Source organism: Hyla sarda, chromosome 5 (genome assembly GCF_029499605.1).
Source record: "Hyla sarda isolate aHylSar1 chromosome 5, aHylSar1.hap1, whole genome shotgun sequence".
NCBI lineage: Eukaryota > Metazoa > Chordata > Amphibia > Anura > Hylidae > Hyla > Hyla sarda.
In genome coordinates, this window is record NC_079193.1 from 43,325,689 (window position 1) to 43,338,163 (window position 12,475).

Here is a 12,475-nt window from a genome sequence, read left to right on the forward strand (position 1 = left end):
GTGATATCAGTCGCCTTCTGTTCCTACTTTTGTTTCTTTTTTTTATATTTGATCTATAGGAATAAGATTTAACCCTATATCTTGATCTATAGGAATAAGATTTAACCCTATATCTTGAGATATTTCATATAAGAAAACATGACAGCACATATAGGCATATGAACATAGTCCTCTACAAGGGCCTGACTCCATTATGATGTCATTGTTAGGTCACTCACTATACTACCACCTCCATCTTGTGACGGTGACTCCACTCACTTTCCTCCTTACCACACGGACAGACACAATGAAGCTTCTGGTGCTCTTACAAGTTACCGCCATTCTTCTGTGTCAGTTTATGGATCATGGCGCTCTTTTTCCTCACCATAGAAGTTAGTACACAAATATAGAACTACTCATATAATGGAGGTTTCACACAAAGTTTTTTGTGGTAATTTTTCTTTTATTATTTTGAGCCAAAGTCAGAAGTGGATTCAAAGAAATGGGAAATGTAAAGGAAAAACTTACACCTCTCTTTCCTGCTGGATCCACTTCTGTCTTTCTCTCAAAAAATAATATGGGGAAATCTATCAAAGCGGAAGCATGGTGCAGGTGCCCATAGCAACCATATTCAGTGCTTCTACTTTCCTTTTCAAAAACACCTCTGAAAAATGAACGTACCAATCTGGTTGCTATGGTAACTGCACCACTTTTTTTCTACATAGGTTTTCATCTCCCTCTAGAGTAGGGGTCTTAAACTGTGGCCCTCCAGATGTTGCAAAACTTCAACTCCCAGCATGTCCGGACAGCCAACGGCTGATACTAACGGCAGTTGGCTGCAGCTAACGGCTGTCCGGGCATGCTGGGAGTTGAAGTTTTGCAACATCTGGAGGGCCACCAGTATGAGACCACTGTTCTAGAGTATGTAACCCCCTATAATAGAGATGGGGACCTACCCGACTCAGCCTCTGTCTACACTGCATTCAGTACATATGAAGTGTGCATCAGTCTTATACCATACATATATAATTCACTGTCAATGTAAAAATAAAAGGTATTGCAGGGAATATATCAAAATCTGTGTGAAAGAAGAATGGTGCAGTTGCCCATAGCAACCAATCAGATTGCTTCTTTCTTTAAAAAAAAAAAGGTCTCTGAAGAAATGAGCGATCTAATAGGTTGCTATGGGCAACTGCACCCCTCTTCATCTTCACAGATTTTAATAAATCTCCCCCATAAAGCGATTATCATATTGCTGCATCCTGGTGACTAGGTCATACGGCTGGTGTATGGAAACATTGGGGGAGTACAGATTGTATCATGGCGGACATTATTATTATAAAATTCAGGCAATCTGTTTATGTGCGGCATCCCTAGGAGAGTACATTGGCTCTAAAATCTATAAACGGAGGGTAGGGCGGTATTAAAGGGGTTTTCCACCACTAAAAATGTATCCGCTATCTAAAATATATGTGATGAGGTAACATTGTGGGGTTTCTGAAGCTCCCTTCAAAATGGAGGGGCAGTCACACGTACGCACTGCGACTCCATCTATTGCCTACAGGCACTGACAGAGATACAGAGATTACTGTACTAAGCTATATAAGCAATTTGTTAGGGGCAGTTTTCAAGTGTGACCACCACTCTATTTCATTGGGAGCTTCAGGACCCCTATTCTCAAGGGTGGTCTCTTCAAAGTAGATGGTCAGTATCCATAATATATAATAGAACTGAAAAGTGGTCACAGGAAATCTGGTCTTGACCAGGCGGTGTTTTTTCAAAGAGATGATCTTTTGGAGAGATTGTGCACTGCCACTCCATCTATTGTCTACACTTCATTTCAATGGAGGCTTCAGGACCCCTATTCTCAAGATTATGGGGGTTCCATCAGATAAACCTCCTGCGATCATCCCACTAATGATAAGTTCTCCCCACAGTCTCTACCCCTCTAGCATGTGGAGATCGACCTTTGGCAGGCCAGGAATTTGGCTCACGCATTGTTGGTGGAAAAGATGCCCTACCTGGGTCCTGGCCATGGTTAGTCAGTATCCAGCAAGCCATAGACGAGGATCATTTTGTGCACGTGTGCGGAGGCTCCATCTTGAATGATAAATGGATTCTAACAGCTGCCCACTGCTTCAAGAACCAAGCTGAGTAAGGCATTCCCTCACAATCTCTGTTACCATTGAATCACATACCTCTCAGGTTATGTCTAGATTTATACACTAAACATTGGTATAGGCTTGATGTAATAATAAGTCTTCAGGGTCTGAGACAGTGGTAGCACTTTGACATACTATTAAATAAGCTTGAACAACTTTCCAAAAGTTTGACTCGCTGAACATTCAGAAAGTGTTTGGTTTGTTGCGAAGCCGTTGGTTTACTGTAACATCTTGCTGGGCCTATAGTTTCATTTCTCCTTCCACAGGGTTTAGGTAGCAACACCAGGCAACACCGGGTACTTAGGTATACAGTATATATTGTAAATGTTTGCTAATATGCAGAGGCGTAACTTGTAACTCCTGGGCCCCAATGCAAACTCTGCAACAGGGCCCCATATGCCAGTTATAATACTGATCTCTTGATGTGCTTTAGGGCCCCCTTAGGCACCAGGGCCCCGGGACTGCAACCTCTGCACTCCCTGTAGCTACGCCCCTGCTGATATGATCCAATATCTTTCTTAATTCCTATTGTTTCAGCTCTGTGTTCTCTTGGAGACTGGTGTTTGGAGGCCATAAGCTGTCAGCGTCTGGCCCTGAAGTTCAGATTCGGGCCATATCCAAAAAGATAGAACATGAGAATTATGACCCGGACACAGAACGCAATGACATTGCGCTGCTTTCTATAGATCGTCCCATCTCTTACAATGAACACATTCAACCAGCGTGCCTTCCTCCGAAAACTGCACAAGTTCCACTCATGACCGATTGCTATATTGCCGGCTGGGGTGTTCTGGAAGAAGAAGGTATATATATATATATATATATATATATATATATATATATATATATATGATTTTAAAGCACGATTATGACTGTTCTGTATATTTGAATTTTACTATTTATCTTTTATAGGGGGTTTCCTGGACTTCTAGACTGATGGCCTATCCTCAGGATAGACCTGAGGAAAATCCAGAAAAATTCTTTAAGTGTACGTTCACATGGGTCAGTTGCCCACGTGTATCCCGCTGCAGGTTTCAGCTGCGGGTGGGTGTTCTACGGCAGATTTTCTGCAGATGAAATTTCTTTGCAACTCAAACCCGCAGCAGGAAGCTCGCGGCTAAACTGCACGTGTGAACGTATCCTTAACAGTATTTCAAATTTTATATGTACTTTGAATTGTTATAACAGGGGAGATCTGACTGACAGACAGAATAACCTTCATCAGAGGGGCAGAGTGTGGCTTCAGAGAATGTCACTTTTTACTGATTACTTTTACATGGACGCATTTACATGGACGGCCTAATAATTTCAATAGGCCCATTGTAATACCTATTATAATACCTATATATTAAATATGCAGAATATCTCCTTAACCTCATTACAATATACAGCAGTGTCCTATTCCTAAGCCACATACAAGTACCAGGGCTAAATTTCCTCTATATTTTGTCCTATCTAATGAAAACCAACAGGATATAAATGTCATAGAGGGAAGGATTCCCTGTTTAGGGCGCACTCAGCTACAGTGTAAGAGCAGATCTATCCATGGCAGATTGGGGCCCATTCATCTACAGATTCTTTTAAACATGGCCAATATTTCATCTGACAATACAACAGTAACCTTCTGCTACATATGGGGAGTCTAAAGGTGCCCATTTACCTTATACTAAAGTCATCCGAACCTGCAGCTGTTCTGAACATTCCGGTGTATGAGAAGATCAAGAGAGATAACTGTAGGACACGTCTACCCACCTCAAAGTCTGGGCAAAATTCTCATAACTTATAACGTTTCCTTTGCAGCCACAGAACCATCGGATATTCTTCAGGAAGCCCGTGTAGACCTGATCTCTACAAAGCGTTGCAATAGCACGGCATGGTATAATGGCGCTGTGGGTGTCTACAACCTATGTGCAGGTTATGAGAAAGGAGGCATTGATAGTTGTCAGGTGACTATAGTGTGATGAAATGCAGCCATATGTAAAAAATAACCTTCAGGTATTTGTACTGATATATTTTCTGTTCTGTCCTATAGGGTGACAGCGGGGGACCACTGATGTGCAAGGAGCCTAAGGCTCGAACCTACTCAGTGGTGGGTATAACCAGTTGGGGATCAGGCTGTGCACAGGCACAAAGCCCAGGGATTTACACCTCTACCCAATACTTTCTCAACTGGATCATGGACAAAACTGAGTCCAACCCGACCGCTAAGAAGCGCAAGCTTGGATAAGTCACCGATAAATAGACACTATGTTTTGCATGTTAGTAACACCTTGAACATGTTTACTTCAAAATAATAAAAATTACTGAAAACATATTACTTGGTATTTTTAAATGTTACAAGAAGCAGATTTTACACATATTGGTAAAACAGATTGTTGGGTTTCCATTGTATATAAGGTAAAACCCACATAAGTGCCAGATTTCCCTTCTGCCCTGGTATATGTGAACTCCCAATGTATTCTATTTTTATAATGGAAGTATTGGCTAAAAAATTCAAATAGAGTGTTCCCGAATAGCCAAGATAAAACCCCAAATCTAAAAATCATTGATATTTCCTCAGGGGGTCTCCAAGTTGATTTCAGAAACCAAGGATAATTATAAATAACATTTGCTGGGGGATGATTCTGTCTCAACTAACAAGGGTGTAACTTAAAGGTGTACTCCAGTGGAATAAAACTTATCACCTATTCTCACAATTGATCATGGAGGATCTAAGAGGGAAGACATTTTATAAACTGACTCGTTGCAATAATGGCGTCCTATTACCGTACCACATTGGAATTCAATGGACTATTTGCAACAACCCATTCATTCACAAATGTTTGTAAAGGTAACTGCATTGGTAGGTAGGTAGCTTTTTAGCTAGCTATATAGTTAGGTAGCCATGTAGCTAGCCATATAGGTAGGTAGCTAGTTAGATAGGTAGGTAGCTTTGAAGGTAGGTAGGAAGCCAGTTAACTGGGTAAGTAGCTATGTAGATAGGTAGGTAGGCAGGCAGCTAGGTACATAAGTAGGTAGATAAGTAAATAAGTAGGTAGGTAAATATGTGGGTGGTTAGGTGCTAGGAAGGTAGCCAGGAAGGTTGCTAGGAAGCTAGATAGGTAAGTAGGCAGCTATTTAGGTAGGTATACAGGTAGATAGCTATGCTGGTAGGTAGAAGGTAGGTAATTATGTTGGTAATTAGCTAAGTAGGTAATTATGTTGGTTTGTAGCCAGGTAGGTAACTATGTTGATAGGTAGCAAGGTATGTAGCTATGTAGGTAGGTAGTCAGGTAGGTATTTATGTTGGTAGGTAGTCAGGTAGATAGCTACATTGGTAGGTAGCCTGGTAGGGTAGTTATATTAGTAGATAGTCAGTAAAGTAGCTATGAAGGTAGATAGCCAGGTAGATAGCTATGTTGGTAGGTAGCCAGGTAGGTAGTTATGCTGGTAGATAGCCATATTAGGAACAGAAGGTGTTTCTAGGAGGCATGTGGCTGGCACTCATGGTGGGCACGTGGAAGGCCCCTTGTATGTTGTGGCATTTATATGCACAGTATATGGAAGAATGTGACTGCACTGTATCTACAGGCAAAATGGGAGAACTTGAGACCTTGATACTGGAGCAACATATTGATATAGTTGGGGTCACTGAGACATGGCTGGACTCCTCGCATGACGGGGCTGTTAATCTGCAGGGGTTTACACTGTTTCAAAAGGATAGAATGAACAGAAAAGGTGGTGGAGTCTGTCTGTATGTAAGAAGTGGTATGAAAGTCAGTGTGAACGATGCCATAGTGTGTGATGATTGTGAGGATGTGGAATCAATGTGTGTAGAATTACACAAGGAGATAAACACTGAAAAGATAATTTTTGGTGTAATCTATAGACCCCCTAACATCACTGAGGAGACAGAAGGTCAGCTGCATACACAAATAGAGAGGGCTGCCTGGGCGGGTACAGTGGTAACAATGGGAGATTTTAAAGGTGTACTCCCTTTAATCAACTGGTGCCACATAATTAAACAGATTTGTAAATTACTTCTATTTAAAAATCTTAAACCTTAAACCAGTACTTATCAGCTGCTGTATGCTCCACAGGAAGTTCTTTTCTTTTTGAATTTCCTTTCTGTCTGACTACAGTGCTCTCTGTTGACACCTCTGTCCATGTCAGGAACTGTCAAGAGCAGGAGCAAATCCCCATAGCAAACCTCTCCTGCTCTGGACAGTTCCTGACATCAGCAGAGAGCACTGTGGTCAGACAGAAAAGAAATTCAAAAAGAAAATAACTTCCTATGGAGCATATGAATCATGGTACAGTCGATGGAAGATGTGCATAAGTTACAAGCTGACGAGGACACGCTGAGTGTCTGGGCATCCACTTGGCATATAAGGTTCAATGTGCGTAAATGTTATGCACTGTTACGCCGAGCGCTCCGGGTCCCCGCTCCTCCCCGGAGCACTCGCAACATCCTCGCAATTGCAGCGCCCCGGTCAGACCTGCTGACCGGGTGCGCTGCAATACCTCTCTCAGCCGGGATGCGATTCGCGATGCGGGAGGCGCCCGCTCGCGATGCGCATCCCGGCTCCCGTACCTGACTCGCTCTCCGTCAGTCTTGTCCCGGCGCGCGCGGCCCCGCTCCTTAGGGCGCGCGCGCCGGGTCTCTGCTATTTAAAGGGCCACTGCGCCACTGATTGGCGCAGCAGGCTTAATTAGTGTGTTCACCTGTGCACTCCCTATTTATACCTCACTTCCCCTGCACTCCCTCGCCGGATCTTGTTGCCATTGTGCCAGTGAAAGCGTTTCCTTGTGTGTTCCTAGCCTGTGTTCCAGACCTCCTGCCGTTGCCCCTGACTACGATCCTTGCTGCCTGCCCTGACCTTCTGCTACGTCCGACCTTGCTCTTGTCTACTCCCTTGTACCGCGCCTATCTTCAGCAGTCAGAGAGGTTGAGCCGTTGCTGGTGGATACGACCTGGTCACTACCGCCGCTGCAAGACCATCCCGCTTTGCGGCGGGCTCTGGTGAATACCAGTAGCAACTTAGAACCGGTCCACCAGCACGGTCCACGCCAATCCCTCTCTGGCACAGAGGATCCACCTCCTGCCAGCCGGAGCGTGACATGCACATTGCATGTTAAGGTTATGCATCTGGGTACTAAAAACCTGCATGTATCGTATGTCTTGGGTGGAGTAAAACTGGTAGAGAAGGATCTGGGTGTACTTGTAGATCATAGTCTACAGAACAGCATGCAATGTCAGGCAGCCGCTTCTAAGGCCAGCAGGATATTGTCATGTATCAGAAGAGGCATGGACTCAAGGGACAGGAACACAATACTACCCCTTTATAAAGAATTGGAATATGCTGTTCAGGTTTTGGCACCAGTTTATAAAAGGGATGTTGTGGAGCTGGAAAGGGTGCAGAGACACGTGATTAAACTTATAAACATCTTAGGCTTGGTTCACACTACGTATTAAGCAATACGGGACCCGTATGTAATGATCTGGCCCAAATGTAATGATCTGGCCCGTATGTAATGCATTTCTGGTCGGCTCATTTTTGCCCCGTTAACGATTTTCCAACTGGTCCTAAAATCTGTGGTCTACCATGGTTTTAGGTCCAGTTAGAACTGTATACGGGGCAAAAATGAGCCAGAGTCGGCTCATTGAAATGCATTACATACTGGCCGCATACGGATGGGATACGGGAGTGCCCAGTTTTCACTCCCCCCAGCCGTATACGGTCCTATATTGCTTAAAACGTAGTGTGAACCCAGCATTAGCTATTAGGAAAGATTAAAAGCGTTACATTTGTTTTGTTTTGAGAAGAGACGTTTAAAGGGAATATGATCAATGTATGTAAATATATAAATGGCCCATACAAAAAATATAGGGAAAGACTATTCCAGATAAAACCCTCTCAAAAGAAAAGGGGGCTCTCCCTCCGTCTGGAGAAGAAAAGGTTTAGTCTCAAGGGGTGACACGTCTTCTTTACCATTAGAACTGTGAATTTATGGAACAGTCTACCCAAGGAACTGAAAAAAAAGATTATGGATAGTGCTCAGCTCCTCCTTGTACATGCAAACAGTCCTCCTCCACCATCTTCAAGATGAAAAAAATCCAAGGTATTCACAGCACTGGTAAAACGTCCATTTATTCGATCCATTAAAATCCACATAAACAAAGTAAGGTGCAATCCAACATGTTTGAGGTCAGAAACCTCCCCCTCTGACACATTTCCACCCTACCAGGCCTTAATGATAGATACAGGGGATAGTATTCACAGGTATTTAACCTGTTCAGGACCCAAGACGTATGCATACGTCTTGGGACCCTGGTACTTAAGGACCCAGGACGTATGCATACGTCCTGAGTCATTCCGGTCTCCGCCGCGCGCCGGGCAGAGATCGGAAGCGGATCCCTGCTGAAATCCTTCAGCAGGCATCCAGGGCAAACGCCAAGGAGGGCCATGTAGGCCCCCCATGTCGGCGATCACTGCAAATCGCTGCTGAAATCACAACAGCGATCTGCGGCGATACCGGGCTGATCAGGTCTCTGGGACCCGACCGCCCGGTAATTTTGCATGATCCCGGTTGTCACAGACAGCCAGGACCATGCTGAAGTATAGGAGCGAGGTGGCAAGCCTGCCACCTCCTCCTATCCCCTGCGATTCCTCGGTTAGCTAACCGACCAATCGCAGGGGGGGGCGGTTACTTCCTCCCACCCTGCCCGGCCCCTGGAAGTCCGGAGAGAACGGGAGGAAGACTGGAGGACGCGGCGGGGGAAGGGGGAGTGCTGGGGCCCGGCCCCGGTACTTACCTCGTCCCTGAAGACCCGGATCCCGGCGGCGGAGGCGACAGGTGAGTGGATCTTCGGCGACGGCGCGGGACCTTTGCAGCAGTCCAGACCGCCGTAAAGCGATCTGGACTGCTCCATCTGGTCCCCTTACACTACAACTCCCAGCATGCCCAGACAGCCCTTGGTGTCCGGGCATGCTGGGAGTTGCAGTTTTGCAACATCTGGAGGTCCACAGTTTGGAGACCACTGTGCCCTTCCAGATGTTGCAAAACTACACATCCTCAGCATGCCCTTACTATCCAGGCATGCTGGGAGTTGTAGTTCTGTAACATCTGCCCCTTCAGATGTTGCAGAACTACAACTCCCAGCATGCCTGGACAGTTTTGGCATACTGGGAGTTGTAGTTTTGCAACATCTGGAAGGCCACAGATTGGGAACCACTGTATTAGTGGTCTGCAAACTGTAGTCCTCCAGATGTTGCAAAACTACAACTCCAAGCATGCTGGGAGTTGTAGTTCGGCAACATCTGGATCTAAAGATGTTGCCAAACTACTACTCCCAGCATGCCTGAGAATGTTTGGGAGTAGTGGTTTTGCAACAACTGGAGGCACACTGGTTGGGAAAAATTGTCTGTTTCCTATCTCAGTGTTTCCCAACCCGTGTGCCTCCAGCTATTGCAAAACTATAACTACCAGCATGCACTGATAGGCTGTGCATGCTGGGAGTTGTAGTTTTGCAACAGCTGGAGGCCCCCCCCCCCCCCCCGTGAATGTACAGGGTACATTCACATGGGCAGGGGGCTTACAGTGAGTATCAGACTGCAAGTTTGCGGGAAACTTGCTGTAATCCCCACCCGTGTGACTGTACCCTAAAAACACTACACTACACTAACACAAAATAAAATAAAAAGTAAAAAACACTACATATACACATACCCCTACACAGCCCCCCTCCCCTCCCCAATAAAAAGGAAAAACGTCTGGTACGCCACTGTTTCCAAAATGGAGCCTCCAGCTGTTGCAAAACAACAACTCCCAGTATTGCCGGACAGCCGTTGACTGTCCAAGGATGCTGGGAGTTTTGCAACAGCTGGAGGCACCTTGTTTGGGAATCACTGGCGTAGAATACCCCTATGTCCACCCCTTTGCAAATCCCTAATTCAGGCCTCAAATGCACATGGCGCTCTCTCACTTCGGAGCCCTGTCGTATTTCAAGGCAACAGTTTAGGGCCACATATGGGGTATCGCCGTACTCGGGAGAAATTGCCTAACAAATTTTGGGGGGGCTTTTTCTCCTTTCACCCCTTAAGAAAAGGTGAAGTTGGGGTCGTCACCAGCATGTTAGTGTAAAAAAAAAAAATTCTTTACACTAACATGCTGGTGTTGCCCTATACTTTTCATTTTGACAAGATTTAAAAGGGAAAAAAGACCCCCAAAATTTGTAATGCAATTTCTCCCGACTACGGAGATACCCCATATGTGTGCTCAAAGTGCTCTGGGGGTGCACAACAAGGCCCAGAAGAGAGAGTGCACCATGTACATTTGAGGTGATTTGCACAGGGGTGGCTGATTGTTACAGCGGTTTTGACAAACGCAAAAAAAAATAAAACCCCACATGTGACCCCATTTCGGAGACTACAACCCTCACGAAATGTAATGAGGGGTGCAGTGAGAATTGACACCCCACAGGTGTCTGACGGATCTTTGGAATAGTGGGCTGTGCAAATTTAAAATTTTGTACAGCCCACTGTTCCAAAGATCTGACAGACACCAGTGGGGGGTAAATGCTCACTGTATCCCTTGTTACGTTCCTCAAGGGGTCTAGTTTCCAAAATGGTATGCCATGTGGCGGTTATTTTGCTGTTCTGGCACCATAGGGGCTTCCCCAGCAAAATTTGCTCTTAAAAAGCCAAATATGACTCCTTCTCTTCTGAGCATTGTAGTACGCATTTTAGTGAATAATTTTTTTTTTTTACGTATGCAAAAGTCGTGAAACCCCTGTGGGGTATTAAGGCTCACTTTATTCCTTGTTATGTTCCTCAAGTGGCTAGTTTCCAAAATGGTATGCCATGTGTTTTTTTTTTCTGTTCTGGCACCATAGGGGCTTCCTAAATGCGACATGCCCCCCGAGCAAAATTTGCTCTCAAAAAGCCAAATATGACTCCTTCTCTTCTGAGCATTGTAGTTCACCCGTAGTGCACTTCAGGTCAACTTATGGGGTACCTCCATACTCAGAAGAGATGGGGTTACAAATTTTGGGGGGTATTTTCTGCTATTAACCCTTGCAAAAATGTGAAATTTGGGGGGGGAAACAGACATTTTAATGAAAAATATATATATTTTTTTTACATATGCAAAAGTCGTGAAACACCTGTAGGGTATTAAGGCTCACTTAATTCCTTGTTACGTTCCTCATGGGGTCTAGTTTCCAAAATGGTATGGCATGTGTTTTTTTTTTTTTTTTTTTTGCTGTTCTGGCACCATAGGGGCTTCCTAAATGCAACATGCCCCCCAAAAATCATTTCAGAAAAACGTACTCTCCAAAATCCCCTTGTCGCTCCTTCGCTTCTGAGCCCTATACTGCGCCCGCCGAACACTTTACATAGACATATGAGGTATCTGCTTACTCGAGAGAAATTGGGCTACAAATATAAGTTTACATTTTCTCCTTTTACCCCTTGTAAAAATTCAAAAATTGGGTCTACAAGAACATGCGAGTGTAAAAAATGAAGATTGTGAATTTTCTCCTTCACTTTGCTGCTATTCCTGTGAAACACCTAAAGTGTTAAAACGCTGACTGAATGTCATTTTGAATACTTTGGGGAGTGCAGTTTTTATAATGGGGTCATTTGTGGGGTATTTCTAAGATGAAGACCCTTCAAATCCACTTCAAACCTGAACTGGTCCCTGAAAAATAGTGAGTTTGAAAATTTTGTGAAAAATTGGAAAATTGCTGCTGACCTTTGAAGCCCTCTGGTGTCTTCCAAAAGTAAAAACACATCAATTTTATGATGCAAACATAAAGTAGACATATTGTTTATGTGAATAAAAAAAAAAAATTGGGAATATCCATTTTCCTTACAAGCAAAGAGCTTCAAAGTTAGAAAAATGCAAAATTTTCAAATTTTTTATCAAATTTGGGGATTTTCCACCAAAAAAGGATGCAAGTTACCACAAAATTTTACCACTATGTTAAAGTAGAATATGTCACGAAAAAACAATCTCGGAATCAGAATGATAGCTAAAAGCATTCCAGAGCTATTAATGTTTAAAGTGACAGTGGTCAGATGTTCAAAAAATGGCTGGGTCCTAAGGTGTAAAATGGCTGGGTCCTTAAGGGGTTAAAAGAGTTAGCTACGACTATACTGGGCGTAGAAATTCCACACATATTAAAAACACAGCAAATACAAAAAAGGGAAAAATTGTTATTAATTCGGAACCAAATCTAACCTATGATTCATGCCTTTCGGGTACAAGGTATTAAACATGAGAATCCAGAAACCTTTACAGTTTAGCAATTTTGCCCGTCTGTCTCTTCCTCGTAATGGTTTAGTAACCCT

The 12,475-nt window shown here is 44.0% G+C and overlaps 1 protein-coding gene across 1 annotated transcript; it reads left to right on the forward strand.

The window, feature by feature from the left end:
• The first annotated feature begins 203 nt into the window (after positions 1-203).
• On the forward strand, positions 204-4,469 carry LOC130273117 (acrosin-like). The gene is made up of 5 exons (XM_056519414.1): positions 204-371; positions 1,917-2,133; positions 2,679-2,944; positions 3,942-4,087; positions 4,174-4,469. Exons 1-5 carry the CDS (start codon positions 287-289, stop codon positions 4,366-4,368), a joined length of 909 nt encoding a protein of 302 aa, XP_056375389.1. The 5' UTR covers positions 204-286; the 3' UTR covers positions 4,369-4,469.
• The last annotated feature ends 8,006 nt before the right edge of the window (positions 4,470-12,475 follow it).